At 39.3% G+C, this 26,056-nt stretch overlaps 2 protein-coding genes across 2 annotated transcripts in view; one reads left to right on the top strand and one right to left on the bottom strand.

The window, feature by feature from the left end:
- Positions 1-1,990: 1,990 nt before the first annotated feature.
- Positions 1,991-3,962, bottom strand: cdkn2c (cyclin-dependent kinase inhibitor 2C (p18, inhibits CDK4); the record flags this gene model as incomplete). The annotated part of the gene is made up of 2 exons (XM_083888197.1): positions 1,991-2,344; positions 3,831-3,962. The coding sequence occupies 2 exons, from the start codon at positions 3,960-3,962 to the stop codon at positions 1,991-1,993; spliced, it is 486 nt and encodes a 161-aa protein (XP_083744323.1).
- Positions 3,963-14,200: 10,238 nt separating this feature from the next.
- The window catches only part of faf1 (Fas (TNFRSF6) associated factor 1), a 57,310-nt gene continuing 45,454 nt past the window's right edge, over positions 14,201-26,056 (top strand). Inside the window, exons 1-6 of the mRNA XM_083888641.1 lie at positions 14,201-14,480; positions 17,072-17,140; positions 18,708-18,754; positions 20,959-21,224; positions 21,316-21,407; positions 22,780-22,871. Of these exons, the coding sequence (XP_083744767.1) occupies positions 14,421-14,480; positions 17,072-17,140; positions 18,708-18,754; positions 20,959-21,224; positions 21,316-21,407; positions 22,780-22,871 (626 nt within the window). The 5' untranslated portion in view covers positions 14,201-14,420. The remainder of the gene's footprint in view (positions 14,481-17,071; positions 17,141-18,707; positions 18,755-20,958; positions 21,225-21,315; positions 21,408-22,779; positions 22,872-26,056) is intronic.

The raw sequence follows: 26,056 nt of genomic DNA, 5'->3' as shown, positions 1-26,056 counted from the left end.
TAACTTACTGCTGTGTTGTATTGTGAGGGTATGAGAGTAATATGTGGTATTTCTGGATTGCATTATAAGATTTTCCTGCATGACCCCACCAGAATGTCCAAACCAAAATCGCCCCTGGTGTGTGTAGTCGTTGACTTGATGACTGAATGATTGGTTGACTAAAGCCACGCCTTCTGATCCATTTTCCATTACTGTGTGTTTATTTCCTGACTCTGTCAAATGGAAAGTAGCACTGAGTGTGACTATAATCTATATAGAAACATGAAAGTATACCACGCGTTCATAGAATATTTTTATGATGACTGACGTATAGTATTATAATCATCACCATGACACCCAGGCTGACCTGATTGGAGCTGACACACTAAGCGCTATAATGTAAAGTCATACATAAAAGGCATCAAAACAAGTTACAAAACCAAACTAATCGTTGTTTATTTATTATAAATCTACATTATTAAACATTGTTTCCTGATTTTAAAAATCTGCTCTCAACGACCATTACTACAACGTTTATTTTTAGTGATTCATATTTTAATGGGGAATTTCAATGAACATTTAAGACAAACTAACACAAAAAAACATAAATGAGGTAAAGAAAATATAAATAAATGGCAAAGAAGTGGCATAGAAAAAAAAACGCAAATATAAATAAAATGAACAACACAAAAACCACAGCCTGCAGCTGGTAGAAAATGCAGCTTCTCAGTGTGTATGTGTTTCTTTAGAGGTTACAAACAAGCAGGTACGGAAATGTACTCATTTTAAAGCAGGGGTCTCAAACTCAAATGACCAATGCGCATCTATTGTGGTCAATAGAGGGGGCCGGTGTAGAGTGAACAAAAAGTTCAACTGTTCACAATATTGCATCACGATATCACACGTATACGTAGTACTACTATTTATGATGCAAAATTAATGTATTAATATCAAAAGACATTTATTTTACATTACAATAATAATAGTGTGGACAACTGTAATTCAAATTCCTACCAGGAGCCGTTTCGGCCACGGCCATTCGTGGCTCGGGCCTAACAAGTGTATTTATATATGTAACTGAATGTTGTATATGATACATTTTATAATGGGATATTTATGACCAAATGTCTTATTATTACTCTTATAAAACATTGCTAGCAAACATATAATATAGAATATAATATATTCTATCACCTCACTGGCAGCTGTGCCTCAGCCACACACTGAGGCGGGGGGCATGTAATCAATTGGGGGGACCGCGTGTGGCCCCTGGGCCGCCAGTTTGAGACTCCTGTTTTAAAGGTACAGTGCTTGTACCCTGATAGGTTGAGCTGAGTAGTTAAGCGTCTGCGTATTCTGAGTCATATAGCCTACTGCGTATGTCACGCTCATAAATAACATGGAACATGGAATAACATGACTCACGGCCAAGAATGCTATCGTAAGATGTAAAGTAAATATTAGAATACACACACTTTGTTTCTGATTCGGGCAACTTTATTTATCACTGGAGGTTTGAGTCCATTCAGAGTGATTCATTAAAAGGTCATTTACAGTGACCTCTGTCACAGACCAAATGTGATGAAGGCTGTTCATCACATTTTTTTAACGCCCTTTCGGTGTGATCTTTGACGAAGCTCCACAGAATATACATTACAAGAGTGAAGTTGTTGACCGTGTCTAACCGTGACAGTGACCGCGCGCTTCCTCAGGTCAATCATTCATTCTGTCGCTTCCACTGGTCAAGATGATCCCTCACGGTTTTCAGATACTTTTCACACATTGTTATGCATTTGGTGAAATAAAGTGGACTAGTATTATATTGTATATAATCGCATTGGCGCCTGGATTCGGTTGTATGTTTGCTTTGTTAAAAATGGTTTTTATTATTCTGCAGAGGCCCATGGCCTGAAGGGCCTTTGGGTCTTTTTCTTAGATGTAAATATTATATTATGTAGTGGGGAGAAAACAGCTATATGTATATAAATGATAGTCTACTCACGTGCAGAGCTCAGATATACTCGTCGATGTACGTGGCTGTGTCCAAATCCCCGTAGAAGAGCGCCTCCTCTGCGGCGGTGCGTCCCTTGTTGTTGCGGGCGTGCGGGATCTCCGTGTGTCCGATCAGCAGTTGCACCACCCTCAGACGACCCTCTGAGGCGGCCAGGTGCAGCGGCAGGTTACCGTCAACGTCCACCAGGTTCGGATTCGCTCCGTGGTCGAGCAGCAAGCGCACGGCAACGAACCACCCATCGCGCGCCGCGTCGTGGATGGCGGTGAGGCCAAGGACCGGGTCGCGCACGTCGGGGTCTGCACCCGCATCGAGAAGAGCCTGAATCACGCTGTCGCAGCCCAACTTAGCCACCTGCACGTGGGACAATGATTTACAGCAGTTAGTAAACATGTCACTGGTATTAATTCACTGTAATAATATTATCAATAATAATAATCTACATCTGTCAATCAATTACACCATTATACATGTATACGCATTATTTGTAACAATTTACACCACACATTTGTGTTTTATTGTGAAATAACTATACGTGTGGTAATTATAGAAAAACCTAATCAGTTAAATGCACCTTTTAAACATGAACATACCGTTAAAACACTAAACTATTACCGTGGAATTAAAATTATATTTCAGTGTAGCAGTTGCAGTTAACAGTCGTAGTTTTACTGTAATTTACTATAAAATGATTCAGTGAAACACTGAAAAAAATGCAGCATCTGCAGCTCCATAAGTAAAAATCCACACAGTAATAGAAAAAAAATAAATGATTTCCGCCTCTCAGATTACACCAGACTATGAAATAGGGATTAAAAACAATATCCAGAAATGAATAAATTGCTGTAATATGATTTATCTCTGCACCAGACACTGTAAGAAGATTGTTATTACTAAATGATTACATGTGGTGATAATGGTAGTAATAATAGTAATAATAATAATAATAATAACGTGTTATTACTTGAATTGGCCTTCATCTAAGGGCACAGCAGCAGCAGACAGCTCTGCATATGTCCACCATTTCCTGACATACCACCATTTGCTATCCTGCCTGTCTTCACATTTCACACAAAATGTCCTTGCAGCCTTCTATTTTCTTTATCAGAACAGCAATAACATCAGCTCATAATTTTATCCTCCTAAGAATTTCTCTTGATCAAAAGCAAAATCTAAGATGGAACCAAACCACAATCTGAAGCTAAAGAGAAACTAAAGAGGGAAAAAACATCTTAGGTTTCATTAAAAAAAAATCAAATTCACGTTTATAATAATTAACATAATATGTTTAATAGCACTAATAACTTTATATTGCGCCTAAAACAAAGATTACAACATGATTTGGCAACAAGGCAGAAACAAAGAAAAAGTCAGAGGCAGACTAACCACACAGCAGAGACAGCAGAATACAGGATCGATTAAAAAAAAGAAGAAAAAGCAAGAAATTGTATTATTACATGTTTATGACACTTTTACACGGAATTATCAAATATACATTTACACTCGAACCTATTGTTTTGCTGAGTAAATGTCTCCATCCAGAGAGTACACTTACATCAGCTATGCCACATGGGCAAACTTCCTCTCTGAAACCTGTCCCCACATTTCTTTATATGAAAACTACTTACATGTCATAAACAACATTGAATGGATATAGCACTTATGATGAACCCATATATCATATATCATCAAACATAGGATCCATAAATATATTATTATTAGTATTACTATATACAAATACTTATTAATAGTATTATTACATACCAATGGTGCACAAAAAGTTGCACTACAAACATCAGGAACGAAACAAACTAAACATTTTTGTGACTTGGACACCAACCTGCAGTGGAGTTCTCCCAAATGAGTTCAGTCCATTGACATCTGCTCCATTTTGCAGTAAAAGCAAGAGTTGACGGAGGTTTCCATTGACAGCAGCAGAGCAGAGTCTGTCAGAGAGTGGCACCTGAGCCATTCTTCACAACAGATAAAGATAATAATGCAGACAAAATGTCGTTGAAATGTTGAAGCCAAAGAATCTCCTCTTCTTCCTCCTCCTCTCCCTCCTCCCCGGAGAAGGGGAAGCCAACACCTTATTGGGAAGTAGACAAATGGCAATTCCTTTTTGCAGATAAAACAGAAAGAAAGAAAGATACGCATAATACGTGGCTATTTCCCTGCTGTTTGATTTCATATAAATAAAAAGTAAATCATGTCTTGAGAATTAGTTAGCATCAAACTGGAGATGAAGAGTGAATAAGCATGTATTTATAGCACGTCCTTATGTTGTTTTTTTCTTATATAAAGAGGACACGTGCAAGTGTAATCTATGTAGCCGGTGTTTAAATGCATATGGATTCATATTTGACTCCAAAAAAAAAAAAATCCCCAACAACAATCCACAAGACACCGTCCTCTATGTGAGATTCAAATCATAACAGTAGGTCAGCAGGTGACACACGGAGTTCGACGCGGAAATGACAAAAACACAGACAAATTCGATGGATTTCGATCGATGAACTGGCGATGAATGTGCGCAAAATGTCAAAGTGATTACATTATTACATTACATGTCATTTAGCAGCGTTTTCATCCAAAGGAGCAGGGAGCAGCCGAGCTACGCCATCAAAGTGATGTGCGCTTCATTCATTGTCACTTCCCGCTCACTCCCGCTCAAAAACAACAAGCCAAAAGCATATGATATGATGAAAAACGTGCGTTGACTCTTAACCCAATCTAAGTGGCGCTCAGGCAGACGAGATCAGACCGTTTCATTTCCACACGTAGCCCTAACCACTGCTGCTGCTGCTGCTGCTGTGTCCGGCTACATGAAGCCGGCGTGTCCTGCTGATGTTGGTCCTCATCACGTCTTTGTTCTCTGTGATAATCCAGACAGCAGCAAGATCGCAGTGTAATCCCCCTCGAGCTCATTTGGGAGGAAGAAAGTGCAGCTGTAAAAGACACACGCGTGTTCGCTCTCATAGCTCAGCGGTGGTGTATTCAAATTATATTTGAAATACATGATGGGGCGGGACGCCGTGTCAACGTAGCTTTGTGAGTGGAAAACAACAAAAAAGATATACAACACGTGACGCTGTGACACCGCTGTCAACTGTCATGAAAGGTAAACGTCCAAATTTAGACCGGATGAGATGACTGTACAATAACACTGTGCCTGAAATTGATTCATCAAATATTTCACTCTGGAAATTGCAGTCAAAGAGCAAGAGGGACTTTTTTTGTGTGTGGCGTCGTCCTCATTTTGACTCGTCTTTCCTCATGTCGCCCCCAGTGGCTAAACTGGGCCAGTGCGTGCGTGAGGATATAAAAAGCCCTCATTGATGGAACACAGATAACTAGGGCAAAAAGTGATAATAAGGCTCAATCCTCCTTCTTCTCCCCAGTGGAGTTGGAGATATTGATGAATGCACATGAAAGTGAGCATATACACTCAACAAAAATATAAACACATGAAGAAAAACTTTTAGTTATTGTTATGTGACAAAACAGAGTAACTATCCAAAAATAACAGTACAACTTCAATAAAGTGGCTTTAATTTGCGAGCATTAGGATCAATTTCAAAACAAAAGTCCTGGAGAAATGGCAGGAAGAACACAATGGAGGTCGATGATCCAAATTCACCATTAGCCTCACACAGAGCGGACATCACCAGGTTGTCGATCGTGGCCCGGAATGATCGTGGAATGATGCACATTCAGTTGTGTTGCTGTAACCAATTTGGGTCGGCAGAAGAAGGACGACAAGCATTCTGCAGTTTCCACAGCTTTTAATTTTATTCCAACCTGCGGACAACAGTCCTGTACAAAATGGTGTCACAACAACACATCCAAAGGAAACTACAGAAACAAACTGTATAATGTCAAATGTATAGAGAGTGCCATCCTGTGGCCAAACAAAAACATACAGCATTCGCCATGTTTAAAACTTGTAAAAAGAAAAGAAAACGGATCCTCCCAGTGGCATTGGCAGCAGTTAGTGGCACCTCACTGGCAGTCCGTGACAGCCTGAGACAACTTCTGATCTTTCTGTGGCATTTACTCAGTGTTCAGAAATGCCTCCTTTGACTCGCTGCCAATAAACGCGGGGGCCACATTTGTTGTTACGACAGTCACTTCCGCCATGGATCATGATGAATACAAAATAAAAGTATTAGGGAAAAATCAACTACTTGTTTACTTATTTTAGTGTACAAAGTTTTACACGATTTCTCTGTGTTTTGTACTTCTTAATATTATATAAATATACATTCATATCTGTTCCATAGCGCAAATGTGAATGTAAAATAGTATACATACTGTACAATTCTAATTCTTATATTTAGTATTTCCCTGTGTTTATATTATTCTTATCCTTTGTTACCTTGAGCAATGACAGAGTGACAATGGACACTGACAGTGTTGGAAATATTACTAATACAAAATACAATTATGAAATATTTTAACATAACAGTTGCTATGCAGTGCCAAAGCCTGCCAGTATTATTAATGACAATACCGATGATATTCAATGAACATAAAGAGGAAAATTGTACTTGATACAACTTGGTATTCAACAGTATCTAGTTATATTATGTAGGTTGGAGGAAGTCAAGCTTTTACAAAGACACCTTGTGGTCGGCTCTGGCATTCTGTGGCACTGCAAAGCAACTGTTACTTTAAAATATTTTCATAATTGTATTTTGTATTAGTTATATTTCCAACACTGTCAGTGTCCATTGTCACTCTGTCACTGCTTAAGGTACCAAAGGATAAGAATAATATAAACACAGGGAAATAAACGTTATATAAGAATAGTACAATATGTACACCATTTCACATTCATATTTACGCTATGGAACAGATATTCATGTATATTTATATAATATTAAGAAGTACTAAACAGAGAAATCGTGCAAAACCATGTACACTAAAATAAGTAAACAAGTAGTTGATTTTTCCCTAATACTTTTATTTTATATTCATCATGATCCATGGCGGAAGTGACGTAGTAACAACAATGTGTTGTGTTTATTGGCAGCGAGTCAAGGGAGGCGTTTCTGAACACCCAGCGGGTGTCAGGAAATGCCACGGAAAGGCCAGAAGTCGACTCAGGCTGTCACGGACTGCCAGTGAGGTACCGCTACCTGCGGTGCTGCTGGAGAAAACCACAAACCTGCGGACGACAGTCGTGTACAAAATGATGTCATCCGTCCTTTTTTTGGCTCACGCCTAAACATACAGAACAGAACTCGTTACACACACGTACGCACACACACACAACTACAGTCTCCGTACGTAACTTACAACGGGGCAGCCGAATGGCGCCAATATTTGTGACATAAAACAGTATCGGAAACACTAAAAACTAGCGAACACAAGTAATGAACATATTTACATTGCCCGTGCATGTTTTCCTTCACACATTTAATTACTTTAAACCACATTTACATGAAAATGAACGGCGGAAACTCGCGCCCGAACTCACCCTCTGCCTATTTTTGTGAGAGGAAGAAGGGAGGAGCTACAGAAATGTGAAAGACTACGGGAGCTCAGGAGGGACTAAAGGAAAGCAAAATGTTCTCTCACAGGTAAAAGGAAAATAAAACTATTTAAAGGAACATATATATATAATATATATGTGTATATATATGTATTGGGTTGCACAGGGGCAACTGAAGATGAAATATATAAATGTAGTTCAAAGAGAACTACTAAAACAAAATTTTAATATAATAGTCTCTCCATGATCAAGTCCTCCTTTGTCAAAATGATAAAGGAAAAGTGTACACTTGTAAAAATGTAAACAAAATGGTGTCTCCAACTTGAGAACTAAAGTGTGAAAAAGGTAAAAGTTCACATTTTTGGAAACAAAAAATAAAACTCTACAAAAACGCTACTTGTATGACTTCTTTTCAGTAACTTGCTAAACCCTATATGATCTTGAACATGTACGTTTATAAAGGGGTAATACCTCAAAGCAAATGTGTGTCATGAAAAACATTTTTATTCTGCTAAATTAAATGTAAGCACAAGTCAATGTCTTGACCTTATTCTGTACTTGGATAAAGATATACTAAGTATTACACTGTAAATAATTTCTGTGAATTTACGGCAGAATTTCAACAGTATTAAGGTGTTGAATAAACAGTGCTTTACTGTTAATATTACAGAACATCAGTGAAATTACAGCTCATTTACTGTTTTTTTTTTTAACAGAACTCTAATGTATTCCTATTTTACAGCACTTTACCGCTAAAGTGTATTAGATAACAGTATCATTCATTATTTTTGGTATTCTGGGAAGAGCATTGCCTGAGCTACACATGTGAAGCTATTTACCTGCCATTCCTGATCCATCTCCATCTTATTAATCATTTGGTGAGTAGCAACTTTATTTTATTGATTCATATTACATGTTATATTATTGTTTGATTAGATTAGTTTTGATACGTTTTGTTTGCATTGATGATTACAGCATATGCACATGTGAGAATGATTTTGGTTAGCAGCGAGCTAAATTTTCAAAGTAGTCAAACAACACAAGGTGACACGATCCCACTTTCACCACACAAACCTTCAACATTATTTATTATTATTGTTATTATTTGGTTTTCCCTGCTGCTCCATGTTCTCTCTCCCTCTCTCTCTGCAGGAGGCGTGGCCAGCCTACTTTCTGTGAAGACGCTGGTGATCAGCTCCACCTGTGCGGCTCCGCCCCAGCTGCTCCTGATGAGCAATCAACTGCCTTCTTAAGCCGGAGCCACCTGTTCACCAGCGTCAGATCGTTGTTTGCTACCAAGTGGTATAGTCGCTAATCTGTCTTTGTAAATCATTCAATTCCAACTTCCTGGTCTTACCTTACTTGTCCTCAGGTCACCACGTCTCCTGCTACCCGAGAGACCCGGATTTCTGTCAGCGACTTCCACCTTTCTCCTGGTTTTGCCGTCGCTCGACTCCACCGTCGTCTACTCACCTCCTGCTCCACAAGTGGCGCGGATTCCTCGTCAGCGACTCCCTCCTTGCTCCTGGGACTCGTTCGCTTGACTCTGCTGTCGTCGTCCCTCCTCACCTACTCCAGCGACATCTTCAACTCTCTCCAAAACACCAACTCAGAGTGAGTCTGTTCCGAGACGGAACCTGCACAACGAACTCAGACACTCGCTCTGCTCCAACTGACCTCACTCGGCTCAGCAATACCACTGATACATTCGCCTATTGCATTATTATTTCAAACCTGTAAATAAATATATTCTTATCCATTTACACTCTCTCGTTGTCTGTCTCCTCCCGGGTCATAATTACAACTGTCGGTTCTTTATTAAGAACCTTATCATTACGATCTGACCAAACATGGACCCGGCAGACAGCCCGTTATGATCGGCTGCCATGAGAACTTGTTATCTGAAGTAGCTACCACTGTTCGCGAGCTCGCGCTAACCTAGCTTCGTTTGTACTACAATCACCAACCAGTCAGCCATCGGCTAACGCTACACCTAGCCTAGCGGTTACTTCCGCTCCCATTACTCCCTCGCTCCCATTACTCCCTCTGTTTCTCGTGAACCATACGTTCCTATGCTAAAGTCGCATCATCATCATACTCATTCATCTGCAGTCACTTTTAACGTCTTCTCCAGTGACTTACGAAGGGTCTTCGATCATTCTTTTCAAAGTAACAACGCCGCAACCAGACTTATCAACCTCAAACAAGCAAATTCTTCGTATCCGAGCAGCTGAGAGCGGCTGGAACGACCCTGCGCTGAGAGCTATTTTCTTCCGTAACCTAAACAAAGAGATTAAAGACGAACTAGATACTTGTGACGAAACTCTCTCTCTCAAATCACTCATAGACCTAGCTATCTGCCTGGATAACAGACTCTGAGAGAGGAGACGCGAGAAAAGATGTTCCTCACTCTCACCAACTGTCACCTCCAAACATCCACCCGCTCGTTTCTAACCCACAGTCTCACCATCCACTACACTCCACACTAGCTCAGAACTTATGCAGCTGGGCCGGGCTCGCCTCACTCCATCGGAGAGACAACACCGACTGAAGGCTGGTGCCTGTGTCTACTGCGGACTTCCCAGTCATCTCCTTGCATGTCCTGTCCGCCCAAAAGACTAAGCAGCAGATGCAGGAATGCTGGTGAGCGGAGCCATGTCCTGCTCCTCTCCAAAGAGAATCACGCTGGCTGGTCAGATTCTCTGGGCGCAACAGTCCATCTCCCTCTCCTGCCTCATAGACTCTGGTGCCGACGAGTCATTCATCCACCAGCGAGTCGCCGTCCAGGCAGGCATTCCCACCGTCCTTCTCCCCAAGCCGAAGATCATCTCGGACCTGGACGGCAGAACCCTGGCCGAAGTGAGTCACCGAACCGAGTCCATCACCCTCATCTTATCTGGTAACCACTGTGAAACCCTCCAGCTGTTCCTCATCCCCTCCTCCTCGGCTCCAGTCGTACAGGGGTTGCCGTGGCTGGCACACCACAATCCCCAGTTTGACTGGGCCAATGGACCGGGCAGTGTCTTCACTCTGGTCGTCCCGGTCCACTCTCCCCAACAGAGACTGCTGCTGAGCCTCCTAACCTCTCTGAGGTCCCTCTCGATTACCACGATCTCACTGAGGTGTTTTCAAAGGACCACGCACTCTCTCTACCACCTCATCGTCCCTACGACTGTGGCTTGCTTCCCGGGGCCACTCTTCCATCCAGAAGACTCTATAATCTCTCCCGCACTGAACGACAGATCATGGAAGACTACCTAAACAAATCCCTGGCTGCTGGCCTCATCCCTCCCTCCTCCTCTCCAGTCGGTGCTGGGTTCTTTTTTGTGCAAAAGAAGGACGGATCCCTCGACTATAGAGGGCTGAATTAGATCACGGTCAGGAACCGGTACGCCCAGGCCTGTTGCGACAAGGCAGGCAAATCAAGCCCCAAACTCACTGTCAAAGTGCATTGGGGCAAATGGATAATTTCCTGAATTTAAAAAAATCGTTAAAGTTATTCCTTAAGAGGTTTGCAAATATTTTCAACGGATCCTTGTTCAGGGCGATGCCGACTATTATGATGGTAAATTTCAAGTCATTCTGAGGTACTTTTTGTTTTTGAGAAGAAAGTCAGCTCACTGTGCACCCGAGGCAAATTGATTGTAACGGCAGACTATAGATGTCTGTGTTGATAGATAGTTTGAAATAAAACCAAACTTGCAATTTGAAGGATTTATGTCTCAGCAGCAGCAGCAGCAGCGCGTCATACTTCCGGCAGCGGCGGACTGATTCCGCTGCCGGAAGTATAGTGCTGAGAAAGTAGTCCCTCAAAAATTCATGCGATGCAACGCAGATATTTACATCGATAGTCTGCCGTTACAATCGATTTGCCTCGGGTGCACTGTGGAGTCGGTATGAGTGTTTTTAATGCCATGCTAACTTGTATCATTTAATAGATTATTGAAATATACAAATAATACAAGCTAAATAGTCATTTAAGTGTGAAAGTATCAGTATCAGTGTCAGTTTACACTGTATTTTTCATTTACAGGGCAAAACTGTAAATTTCAGTGACGGTAAAAAGATTTTTACAGTAACATAATGGCAACCCAACTGCCAGTTCTTTACAGGAATACTTCTAACAGTGTAGTATTAATGTGTCTTAGACTTTTGTTTATACTTTTCAATACAAGCCAAGTATACTTCACTATACTATCCTGAAGTATATAAAATATAGTATATAAAAAGTAAATTTCAAGTATATTGCCTCAGTTTCAGTATAAGTATACTCGTAGTACACTTGAATAAATTACTTTTTGCTAAGGGAGTATCTGTGCATCGACATCAACTGGCTCTTCAAGAAAAGACCATAATGTCTTCCACTGCCTTCAGTCTGCAGGCTTCAACTGAAGAGCAGGGGAAACTCAGAGTTAGTTGAAAAAAACCTGCTAGCGAGCAGGTTAGGTTCACGGAGTATGTTGCCAGTAACTGAAAAACCAGTTTCCCTCATCTCAGGGTTAACTAAGTCAGAGTTTTCACTAAACCTGATTTCTGAAATGGGCCCCAGGTAGAGTGGCAGGAGTGCAGGGCCGGCCCTATGCATTTTGCTGCCTCTAGGTGAGATTGGGATTAGATCATGTAAATTTGACATGTCACTCTCTCTATTTCTTTTTTCTGTCTTAACTATTATTATATTATTGGGTATGTTCATTTGTTCATTTCGAAGTAAGGCACCCATATATATGTATAGATTCAAAGAGTTTTATTGTCATTCCATGGATGGATGGATAATCATAATATCTGCATATTTTTTACAGTCATCCAGCACCCCTCCAGTAGATGGTGCCCTAGGCAACTGCCTATGGCCTACGCTGAGACAAAATAAACCTATCAACTATATGAATAATGTTCACAGGTCAAGTATTTTTTTTTATGGCTTTTTATGTTATGTTATGAGCGAGTGTTTAATTTTAGACAGTAAAGGCAGTAAAGATTTCCTGTAGCAGTCCTTATGATAGCAAAACTGCAAGAGTCTGTTTATCAGAATCAGCTTTATTGGCCATGTATGAGGACACATACAAGGAATTTGATTCCGTTTTTTCTTTGCATGCCGTACAATAAACATAACATAACTTGACAAACATTCAACTTAAAAGAACAAGGACAACAAAGAATAATACATTAAGAAATGAGTGACGTAAGAGTGAATATGGAAATAGTTCAAGCAGATTGTGTCTGGGGTGTGATGGGATGTTATTATTGTTCTTCATTTGTATATAATCATCTCTTTCAAAATGCAAATACACCGCCTGTTTGGTTTGCCAAGATGGTGAACTCCTAAAGCTTTGCAATAAACATATATAAACAGGTGATCTCAGGCTACAAAACCCAAATTGTATAATTGTAAAGCAATTATACACTCATAGAAATGTACTTATGGGCTGCTCTGTGTTCAATTGCTGCTAAAAGACCCTCATTTACCTTTATGAACAGCAAATGTATAGGCTATTGCTTTCAATTTTGGGGTTGGTTGGCATGCAGGTTTAGTCTAATATGATGCACTTTCTCCCCTGGGACCTCCTATTTCTACGCCTGTGGACAATATTGCAGTAAACCAGAAGTTGTGAGGATGCGTGTGGATAGATGTTAGATTAATATTTGTTACTCTGACCTACGCATACACTTTTCTTTTGGCCCACAGACCAGGTTTATCCAGTCCTACAAGGACAATAAAATAAAACAAAATTTGCTGCTGTTTGCGTGCAGCAGGATATTTATTGATTTTAAAGTGTAATCACAGAAGGTGCAATGTCTCACATTATATATGCACTTACTTCTGCACAATTATGTACAGACTTTCCATTTCTTTCCTTTCTTTTAATTGCATAGTTTATTTTCTTTATTTTCTCTGTGGACAGTAAAGGAAGAATTTCATTGTACAGAAAAACATGTTTCTTGACTGTAAATATGACAATAAATGCTTTGAATCTTGAATATCTATATGAAGAAAACAATGGGAGCTCTTCATTACAGATGAGGATGTGTGTGTTAAGGACTCACTACTGTTTGTTACAGGTTTTCTCATTTCATTATAGCTTTTGACATTTAAACATGTACATGTTGTGATGCATGTTGCATACAGTATTAGGGGTGGTGGGTTGAACTTGAATGAAAGATTGGTTAAAATAAAATGCCCAATGCTTTATTTCTCTACTTTGCCTATACCACTCGTCGTGTTTTTACCCGGCATAATGACAATAAAGGCTATTCTATTCTATTCGTCAGCATGGCCCTCTGAAGAAAAGTGTTGCCCACCCCTTTCAAAATAACAACACCAATAAAACTTGTATGACAAAATATTAATTATGAATGTAGATCTTTATTCTGGAAGGTAGCACATTTACATGATTAAGACTTGCCTTTATGTTATGTGTCCTTTTATCTCATATCGTCCGTTTCATAATCAGTTTTAACCTGCTCTTGTGTGACAGCTAGAAGTCAGCACATCCATTTATAGTGTTCCTATTGTTATTATTATTTCACCTTCATATTTAGAATTCTGAATTATGTGACTTTACTTTGTTCTTTATAGGTGCCTTTGTACTTATTTTTTGTGTGTCCTGTTTTTGGTTAAATTGTACAGTGGACTTTTTACTCTCCATTCCATCCTCTTCGGCTTTGAGTTGTTACGACACCTCTTTACGACAGCCGTAAAGCTGGATCTAGCTGACAATAATGATACGAGATAACTGAACAGTGTAACATTACTTTACAGAGTTTTGTCCATCTGAAGCCGACAAACCTCGACACGATTTAACACATTTAAATTGCCAACTTCTCAGCCGTCGCCACGTGAAGGCAACGCGTTGTATTCGTGTTCAGTGTCTCTCTGTGAGGAGAGAAAGCAACGAGTGCCAGTGGAAGAAGAATTGCTTTTAGCCAGTCATTGCCATGGCCTCCATAAGCGGCGACAGCAACATGGACAGAGAGATGATTCTGGCCGACTTTCAGGTGCGTCTCTTTTGTGTGTCCAACGTGTAATGTGTAGTTGTTGTTGATATAGTGTCCGGTGTTGTGAAGTGACCACGGGCGACTTGTCAACAACAGTTCACGCGACCTGACCGCAGTCGTAAACAGTAGAGCTGAGCTCTCTGTGGCTAGCACGCAGAGCTAACTGACTGACTGACAGCTTGCTAACAGTCTCAACGCAGTTTTTTAGCCAAAGCTCGAGAACTACAGAAAGCTTGTTTAGTGTGGTCACTGAAAACGGAGCAGTTGTCTGTGGCCTCACAGGTTTACATAATGTACCTGCATGACAACTATCAGTGTTCCAGTAGGCGAATAAAGAGAGCGACGGAGCTCATGTTAACCCTCAGCTTATTTATATGTAGCCTGTCAGTATTTTTAATCCACGCTTCAAACCGTTTCTGTCCAAAAAACAGCAGATTCATAAGCCGTTTGTTACGCAGAGCGTTTGTTTTGACTACTGAGGTGTACCTACACTTTGCTCTGTTGTATGTTTGGCTTTTAATTATTATAATCTCATGTATTGAGAAAATATCTCCTCATTATGGGTTTAGATTCATCTGACATTTGGTTGGATTTACTTGGCTTTAGGGCTGAACGATTTCAGCTTTTTGTCACCGTTTTCAATGTGGTATTACCTTGTTTTGAATGTAAACTCAATACTTAGTCAATTGTCTTTGAATAAACAATGGGAACTGTTTTCAGTATGTAATAAATTAAAAACAAATGCTTGGTGAATCTACACAAAATACCAACAACAATCTATGTATGTAATCAATCTATGTACTGTACTACAATGATACATTAATTGTTCATGTTGTACATTATTTAAAAATTGGGGTGGCACATTCATAAATAGAACAATTAAACTGGGATCTTGTTGTTTAGCTCTACTAGACATTTTAGCATGTACATGATTTTTGAACCCTGCCTTAATAATCATTTAAAGTGCCCCTGCATTTGCATGCATCGTATCGTCTGTCTTGTGATTTCTGTCTCGTGTTGAATTATGTTAATGTTTTTATGATGATGATGATGTCTGGCTGCAGTCAGTTTTCTTCCACTGGGATGATGCTGCCCTATCTTCCTGTTCAGCTTAGTTCCTTTGGATAATAGGATGAGAGAGGATGTGGCATTAATTTCAATGAGGACAGGACACAGTATAATTTAATTTAATCAGTCCCTTCAACACATCCACTCAATCATTGAGTCATCAAAACTTTCGAACGCCAGTACATAGAGCTAAAACTTTGTCAAGTTCACACTTAAACTGGAACAATTTCACACCACTTCTAAAGAAGGCACTATATTTTTTAAGATGTGTCGAAGGAAACAATATTTATTAAGCTGACATTTACACAGGTAGCACAATTGTGATGGTTAAAGTAGCAGTCAGTCTTTTAGGTGAGCCACCCACTGTACATTTTTACTGAAGCTACCTACATTGAATTTTGTAAGGACAAAGACTTAAGACAACAAAAGTCATTTTTGTACACACAGAAGTAAAAATATCACTGTACTTTGAACGATATAGATTGTACAAAGGCAAATGTAAACTTCCAAACAATCACAGTAAAGACATTATCTATAGTTTGAATTAGCAATCCTGACCCCTGGACAACAGTATGACATGCATACAAGGAGATTTCTGTTTTTTTTTTTGCTGGTCTTCATACTTCAGGAAAACAGGAACAAGTATCAAGAAAAATGCCACTTACCCAGTCTCTGTATCCTTTATCATCTATATAATATCATCTATCAGCTATAATACCAGCTGGCACTGTTAGCATAGCAGGTGCTTGCATCTAAAACTGTCTTAAACTGCATATTGTCTCATTTCCCTGCTTTTCAAATTATGCAGTCTCCATTCATTCAGACAGTTACATAATGCTTTTTTTTACTTTGGGTCCTCTACCTGAATTTAAAGTCTTCTGTAACATAGCATAAAAGTTAGAATTGGTATGTCTTGGATTATGTTTACTTCCACCATTCCACATTTCACATGTGTTAAACAGATTGTCTGGCCTGTCTTGGTCAAGGTGTATTTTTCTGTTCCTAAATGTTATCATCATGTCTTTAGAGATTTGGACATTGGAAACAGCCAGAGTGACATTATCCCAGCCCTGCAGTGACCCGACATCTTCAATTTTCTGATAAACTTTCCCTCATCCTATTTCATAGAATGCTAACACATTCCCAGCATGTAAAATAAACAAGATGTTCAAGTTAATTAGGGTTGGTTTCTGTACCTGATATGAAGTGATCACTATACAAGCAGCATCTGATGACAGGACTGTGTGACGTCAGCTACCAGAGCTCCAAAGCTTGGTGGTTTCCCTCTCTCCTAACATCTTGGTTCAATCTGAGGTCATTGCTGGCTTTCTTTTGATTAAGACAACATTGAAAGATCATGACTCTTGTCCTTTGGACTACAGCCATTTTTTTATTATTGGTTTCTTTTGTCTGTTTTGTATTTATTTATGTAAATCATGTTTCATATATCTAACTTCAGCAGGGTCTGATGCTGTGCATTCCAGTCTTGTAATCCCTCTCCCTTTTGTTTTTTTCTTTCACAGGCATGCACTGGAATTGACAACATAGCAGAGGCAATCACCCTGTTAGAGCTTAATAACTGGGATTTAGTGGTAAGTTTGTTATCTGTAGGCTCTGGACTTTGCTATTTAACGGACAGGTTTGGTCTATTTAGAATGAATTTGAAGAGTTTAAGTTCAAGAGGGAATAACAAACACACGATTGGCCAAATGTATTCCTTTATTTTAGCATACAGCGCGTCTTCTGCAGTGACTGTGAGAAAGAAGGGGCATCTTTGAGAAAGAATGTTATGTCAAGTTTGTATGAAGTCTGCATGAGTCTGGAAAACACTGAGCCCTTTACTGTGAAGTGAATACTGGAAGGGGTCAGTTTATATTTAGATTGATGTTGGCAGGCAGCAGCGGTCCTGGCAGTGGTGGGACAGATGGAGGGGTCTGGACTCACCACACCTGCAGTAGTTTTTGTAAACATTCAAAACAAAAGTGTGTGTGTGTGTAACCAAGATAATGATGTACAAAATGAAAACCTCAATAGAGCACGCGTGCACTCCTGCCATACACTACATTGATACATTGATGGTCAATGGAAACAATGAAAACACACTGTTTAATAGGTATAAGTAAGTAGTAAATACACAGGTGTACAAGTGGCTTCACACACTTAAATTCTTACATCAAAATGAACATATGAAACTTGAATTTTTACCAATACATTGGTCTGTGTTTGGTATGTGATAAACACTATCACATACCAGGCCCATAGTGTGCAAAGATAATGACTGGTTGCTGCATTAGAAGTCAGCCGGCCCAGCCCTAACATGTTTCTTGGAACTATCTGTGGTGGCTTTGTCAATTATTTAAATATTTCTGGCCAATTCCTGCAGGATGACACGTTGCATTATTGTGGTATCATTGGATACGGAGTATGAACTCTTCATCTGTCAGGTTGCATGGGTTAATATTAGTTGCTCACATTTGTGTTTTGCCTTTGCAAATTTCCTTTATTCCATACAAAAATAAAAGGTTAAAAAGATTAGAGCAGCTCATAACACTGCACTCTGTTTGCTTGTGTAGCATCGAAGAGTGGAGAGTCTAATGTCCGTTCAGACGAAATTTCAGTGCAAAGCTGACTGTGCTTTCTGTCGTGTTTGTTCTTTCAGCTCAGTGTTTTGTTTTTTTTCTCCGATCTTTCACTCGATTTTACCTCAGGCTCTGTTGCATTTTGATAGGCTTGGGTTGAAGCCTCTTAGCCATCAAATATCATATATTCTCTTTGTCAGTCTCACGAATAAGATGTTACACAATCACCCAGTATACAAACAGTAAAAAACAAATATTACAGGTTAGGTTCCACACAGACTGGCTTATTTATTTGGGTAACAGTGTTCCTACATTGTCAAAAGTATTTAATTAAGTTAACATTTGACCCAATTTATATTTTTTCTATTGTTGTGGAAAAAAACATTTGATAATTTAGGACCACTAATTTTGACATGAAGTATATGCAGCAAATTTAGGACATATAGGAGTTCATGTCATTTTAATAGCACATGATGGACAGTAGGTTGGTATGTTCACACTTCAGAAGGATCTGAACACAAAAAGCTTGACCAAATGGCAATAAATTGTGATGTCATGATTTACTTTTGCTTTTTCACAGGCAGCCATCAATGGAGTGATACCACAGGAGAATGGGATCTTACAAAGGTAATAACTACTGCTGTCAAACGCTGACTGTACATCAAAGAAAATGTATCACCTGATATTTCAACAGCTAATGAATACAAGTTGTCATCATATATATTATTTGTGTCTTTTTCTTTGTATTTAAATGCTGTGTTGTTCTTTATGTCGTCATGTGATGTGGAAGAAGTAGAAGATAATTTTTCCATAGACATCTGAGGAGTATTTGCTTGACCTACTGTAAGAGACACCCGTGTCCATCTTTTACAGCTTCCAAAGAATAAATTAAATGTGACGCCAAAGGCTGATGGTATTTCAAGTAATGCAGGCAATTTTATTGTTTGTTTTATTCAGTCAAAGTAACCAAAAGTGGGTATCGTGTGTTTACTTGAATAGGACTGAAAAAAAATGTAGTAACACTAACTTAGATGCAACTGAGTGTGAGGTTAACACTACTGCTCAGTTTTATTATGCTGCTGTTTACGAGAGAAACAATATAAAAGACACTGCAACTGAAAGGAAACTTTCTGGCAAGTGTTGAGTTGTACACAGTTTCTGAATAGATGTGGTTTCTTTAAGAGGCTTTTTTCCCTCCACTGTCCTTCAACGGTTAGTTGAAACTGAAATTAATGCAGCAAGCTGATCTTAACCCACTGGAAGTGGCTGCTTAACTGCTTTATTTTGTGTACACACTTGTGTGCATGTTTGCACATGTATGCACTTTTGTGTGGTGCAGGCCCTTTGGCCATGAGAATATTGCTGGCCTTTTTTTAAGCACAAACATTGGTATGAATGAAGGCTGGCTGGCAGGATAAGTAGCAGCCAGCGCATTTTCTAAGTTGCTGGCACTGGCGTGGGTAGGCTGGCGTTACCCAGTAAACAGACTGATGAAGTGACCTGAATTTGGGCCAGTTGGAGGCTATGCCAGTGCTCATTTAAAATGCATCCCCCTTTCCCTTTGCCCCCTCTGTAGGAAGCTGAAAATTAAGAGGAGCTCACCTTGATAAAAAAAATTAACCAGAAGTCAAAACATCAACTTTTTAGACAGAATATAAAAGCTGAATCCTCTATTGATCTCCATGGTCAAGAGACATTGCCTGTGAGGTAAGGGCTCAGCAGTTTAAGCTCCATGACCACACAAGAGAGCACTGCCATCGAAAAGTAGGGCAGCAGGATTTAGACCCAAGCAGCATCAACGGACAGTCTTAACGGCCTTCAATGTTACCATGCCAACTTTAGGTGAACATGGACTCAGGATCCCTTTTACTTGCTTATGAAAGCTCTTGCCTTATAATTCAGATGGAATTAAGAATCCTCTTGGTACACTGCTGTGTTTTTCCTGTGCTTTTCTTTTTGTTTTTTTTATTTTGGAAATAAAAATGTGCCTCGACGTAACCTTTCATATTTGAATATAAGGCCTTCCTCTCCATTCATTGTGACATGGTTCTAATGTTTTCTGTTTTGTCAACTGTCATAGTGCTTTATTTACTCTTTCAATGGCAAATACATCTGCAGTTAAGGGCCTTTGCTTTTTCTACCTTGTCAAGCTTTCATATGGTTTACAGATGGTTTTGTGTCACCAAACTGGATTAATGTGTGTTTTTGCATCAATTAACCTATAAAAATAAAAATCAGCATAGACTATTATACTATTTGAAGATAAATAAAGTCTTAACCTGAACTTATTATACTACTACTAACTACTTGGAAGTGTGTTTGTTACTGGAGTGGCTGGTGGAGGAAACTGTTATAGTGTGCAACCCCTCTTTGGTTGGATTACGGTCCCACCCATTGGCCCAGTGTGTATATGAGGGGTTTTGCTGCTGTTGACGGTCGACCTACGCCTCAGGACAGTGGCCTCTGTTAGGTAGCAGGCCAAATGAAATAGAGCCTTTGTTAAAACTGCTGACTCTGGCAGCCAGCGCTTGCATGACATTCGCTGCTCACACTTCAAGTAACAAAGGGCACACTTTGTTCATGATCAGCAGACAAAAAGGCATGGTTTAGTCGTGTTGTATGACATGGGGTCATACACTGAGCAAATATTAAAGAGAAAATGAAACCGGGGAGGATGAGAGGGAACACATTTATTTTTCAGACTTTTTTCTCTATTGCTTTTTCTGATCTTTTGTTTTGTCTACCATCATCTATTTCCTTTACAATGCTCAATGAAATAGTGTACCTTATTTCTTATTTCTTATTTCTTATTCTCTCACACTTCTGTACAGTAACTTTTCCAGTGAGGCGAGCCAGGCCAGCGTATATGGACCTCTTAGCCAATCAGAAGCAGCCGATGCAGCGGCAGGCGGTGCGGTCCCTCCCCCCTCCTCTTCATCTTCATCCTCCTCTCCCCCATCATCCTCGACTTCAGCGTTTTGCCCCGTCAACCCCACCTCCCGCCTCGTTGTAGAGCGGCAACCCCGGATGCTCAACTTCAGGGTGGAGTACCGACAGCGCACTGTAGAGCTGGTACTGGAGGAAGGCAGCACAGTTGGTGAGCCACATGCAAATGCACACGCTGATTGACTTACACTGTATTAAGATGCATGATACACGATGCATAACTGCATGACTTTGATTTACAGGAGAAATCAAACAAATCCTCTTGACAGAGCTTGGGGTTCCAGTGTCCAAAATGCAGCTGAAGGGATGGAAGAGTGGAGATGTGTCTGATAGCGTGAGTTAAGCAACCATAAAAATGTTTTACAAACAAACGAACAGGCAAGTTGATCTGTAGTCTTCTGACTTCTGCCTGTGTCAGCTTTAGTCAAGACATACTTAAGCATTACATACACACATTACATATGCCAAGGCAGCAGATTATTGCACACTGCTGAGGATCTCGGATGAGTTGAACTCATTGACAGCTTGCTAATATATAAGATCAATGATCACAGAATTTGACAGACATAAAAACAAAAGGTTGGTAGTGCCCTAAGACGTTTTTGTGGGAACAATTACCATCCTCTTAGATATGAGTGTAAATGATCTGAACTATCAGTACATACATATGGTACATATTCTTTCTTTCACACTACCATCCTAAACATCCACAAGAGTCTTCTTATACCATTGTAGCCATGAGGAAATCACAGCTACAATTAAATTTAGTAATACTGGGGGTGTTCCTGAAAACAAAGTGACCAATAACTCACAACTCAATAATCAAGTGATGCAGAGCAAAAACCTCCACTCCAAATCCTCTCACAGTGTCGTGTGAACACATATTATTAAGGGATGGACATGAATATAGAGTTGTTATATGATTCTTAAGAAGTCAGAGTCATTTAATGTGACTATTAGTGATTATATCAAGAGAATGAAGGCATCGACAAATCCTGAGTCCTTCCAGTGACTGTGGAATAGCATTTTTGCTTGTAATAGTAAACCTTAATATTAATTCCTTCAATAATGTATAGTACTGTGCCAAAGTGTTAGCCTCCATTAGATTTGTTGTTTTTGCAATGCTAGAATGACAATACAGTATAATTATTTCACAATCACATTATTGGAACACAGAACACGTATGCAGGTTTTTTTAGTTTTTTTTTTTTAGAAAACACAGCTTCCAGATTAAGGTGTGAAGTATTAAGTGTGATCTACCTGTACACTTGAACAATATCATGACCCTGAATTGGTAAAACATGCATTTGTCAAAGTGTTTCATGTTGACAAGTAGGTATTTTACGCCAGGTTTATTCAAGATATGGTTGAGCATTATATGCACATGTTGTATGAGTTAAACATGGACATGGACAGCTCGCTAATATAGAAGACCGACTTTCAATAACATCGTTTTCATACAGACAGAAACACATCAAAGCTGGTGGTGCCCTGAGACTCTTGCGTAGTACTTATCCACAGCTCTCTGTTTAATATTTTTATTGGTGTGTTTATAGGAATAACAATGGCACTTACAGGACACATTGGTGTTGGCATTAATTTAGACATAGTCTGTGTAGAATGACTAAACTGACCACATAAACATAATAGATAAGAGAAATAAAAAGTGTATGTATATATGTTTTTTTTGTCGTGTGTGATATCAGACGGTGCTGAGAAGTTTACACCTGCCCAAGAACAACAGCCTGTATGTCCTCACCCCAGACATCGCTCCCACTGCCAGCACCAGCAAAAACAGGTATTTAATCCATTTTTTAAAAAAAATTTTTACTCTAAAACCTCCCCTCTTTCTGTTTTGGTGCACAAAACATACACTAAAGAATATTACTGGCGCTGACATGGGTGTAGTGTGCAACACTGAACACCAGGTGGCAGTCTATATCAAGGTTTATTATACTAGCTGCCTGAAGAATCCAACCAGCACATCCCAGTTTCATTGATATATTAAGAGACATTTGACCTGCTGCTGCATACTCATTTTCTCACATCCATTGTGACATTTTGAGAGAAGTGTCTTCTGGCACAATCTCTGTGTGTTGTGTAAATAGTAATTTTCTTTCCCTACTTTTTTATTATCTATAAGATTGACATTGTTGCTGGCTGCAGTTTCTTTTCCATCTTAACGCTCAGAGAGCATGTATAAGATATCCACACTTCATATTATTTGTTCTTCTCTTTATTTTAAACCCATCCATCTGTCACATTAATGATGGGAGCCAGTATCAATAGAGATTTGTTGAATAAAACTTAATTAAGCCAGCTTTCGTTCGCCGTCCAGAGGTTGTTCTGTTCATCTCGGTGAGTGCGTGGCAGTATTAGCAACCTTTCTTTGTGAAATGTCAGGCAGCTCGGTGTCAAGTCATAGCAGTAATACAATCGCAGGTGGCAGCTGAATGCGCAAGTGTCCTTTCATCAGTGTCAGGTAAACATTATTCAAAGAAGTCATATTCCTCCCTTATTTCAGCAGCTTATTGTCAGATAACCTGGAACCTTTTTAGTTTTTAATTCAAGATAAGGGCACTGGACATGTAAAACTCAATAAATATTTTATATGAGGGTCTGTAATTCTGTGCATGGGGATTGAGAGAGAGAAATAGAGAGAGACTGTGCCACTCCAGAAAATAAAGGAATAGCTCATGTTTTTAAATTCTTCTCATTATTAATCACGACTGATGGAGTGTTATCCATGACTGAAAAACAAATCAACAGAGAACAAGTAGGTTTTAAAATCAGAGTCTTAAAAATATATTAATTTTGTAGATGGTAATTTTATTTATATACATTTACTTTCATTAGATGTTAGTTAGAAAAAGACACTAATTAGAGCCTTGAATATATATAATAATAATGATAATAATATCAGATATTTTTAAAGAAAATCAAAGGGAAAAACTCCAGTGTCTTTACTTAACTTGGTAGCCAGCAACGTAATTTGTTAAAAAGACAGCTCTCCATTTAGATTCTGACAATTTTAACAAAATTATGAAATTTTAAGTGTAATGAAATAGCTCATTATTGTACTGTCTTACTGGTCCTTTCAAGTTATTTATAGTCTCACACATAATGGCCCAAGTTTGTTTGTTGACAATCGATTATAAGTAAAAATTACACTGTAGCTCTCCCCACATTTCCCTCTGTTAGCAGCCAAACAAGCATCCACATGTCACCAGCACACTTGTAAAAGAAGTCATTTGGCAGTTTGCTGCTTTGTCAGCTAGTTTTGCTAAGTGGTAGTTATATTGTGTTGGCAGCTAATGACCCACATGTCCCCAGTCTTCCCTTCCTCACTCTCATTTCTCTCCCTCTCCCTGTCTTTTCCTGGTCTTCTCACCCTCTCACTAACTGCTGTGTCTTTTTAGCAGCACCGTTGCCATTTCACCAAGTGTCATCGATATCATTTTGGGTGTCAGGAGCTCATTATTTTGTGTCAGCTATTTTGGTGGAGGACAGTTGGGGCTGAATGGAGTGGGTGGGCTCTAGTGTATGTGCACATGCATTTGTGTATAAATGTGTGTGTGTAAGGTGACCTTGCTATCATACAGGGAGAGGATAGGTGACAGATCACAGATTGTTCGGAGGGGGGGGCAGGGGGTTAGCCCCATGTTGCGGGACTAGGCAAGCTGTTAGTCTGCAGAAGAAAATAAAGTGTGGTCACACCGTATATCTGCAGCACATGAAATTAACAATGCAGTGTGCGCACAATTGTTGCAGTAGGCGGAGATATTACCAGAACATTCCTCAATCTAAAGTTTTCAAGTAGGTTTAGCTCTCATTCTCACTGTCACAGCCACTCGAGGTGCGAGGGCTAAATCTGGTCTTTCCTGTCCCTGAGGTTAATGTATTTTGTAGATTGTATAGGTTAAATAATCAACAATTATACAAAAATATTATATTATGATGAAATGAATGATCTTATTTAATATCACTGCCAACAACTGTAATCACGACAAATGCTAGCCAAAATGAAAGTCATTACTTGGTTTGCATGTGACAGATTTAAAAAAAGATAGTTCTATGCACTTGTCAGGGTTATTTACCAGGGGTTAGACCAGGGTTAACACAATTTTTAACAGCTTGCATGACATGATTGTAACTCATTGACGTAGAATGTTGCTTTATCTTCAGACGGTATAGGGATACAGTTTGGTGTTTATACTGTAGGTAAAATGATTGGAATATCACTGTAATTATGTGTTATGATACCAATATTATCTTCTATTGTAGGAGAAATGTTTGTATTTTCTTACTGTTTTTCAAAATAAAAATGTTTTATGGCTACTAATGTTATTCCCTAAAAATGTAGCCAATGTTCTTGGGTAATCTTAAATGATTCCTTTTGAATTAGGTTAATGAAACTACAACTATACGACCTGAACTTAAATTGCAAATGTGCGCTTGTAGCCTGAGACACATAACTGATTTATTTGCTTCAAAGTGTTGCTGAGTAAAAATGCAAATGTCCCATAAATAGTCAGATCCCTAGCAATTACTTTGACGGGCTTGGCTCTCGCAACACACACAGACACACACACACACACCCACACACTCCGAAAAGACTGATTAAATACTGCTGAATTGTCATTACGATCCTGCTAAGTAAACTTCTCCTAGTTTTCTTGTTTGATTAGAAATAAATCTTCAGGCTTTGGGAGATTTTTGTTTGAGCACCAATCGATCTCAGGTAGTTATTTAGTTAGAGCTGTGATGTGCAGTTGGCACGTCAGTAGTAAAGAAGGTTTTTCTACGTGGTTATGTTGATGACTGACTGTGAATACAGGCGGGTGACGAGGAGGAGCTAATCTCCTGCATAAATGATGAAGGCCTGATGAATATTTCAATGGAACTGGTTTTCTCCCCCGTTTATTCTCAGCTCCAGCTCTCGGCAAGCATGTTTGTCAATGAAAGGTTATTTTAATTTGAACT

The sequence above is a fragment of the Microchirus variegatus genome (genome assembly GCF_963457635.1).
Source record: "Microchirus variegatus genome assembly, chromosome: 4".
NCBI lineage: Eukaryota > Metazoa > Chordata > Actinopteri > Pleuronectiformes > Soleidae > Microchirus > Microchirus variegatus.
This window is presented reverse-complemented; position numbering and strand designations above follow the sequence as displayed.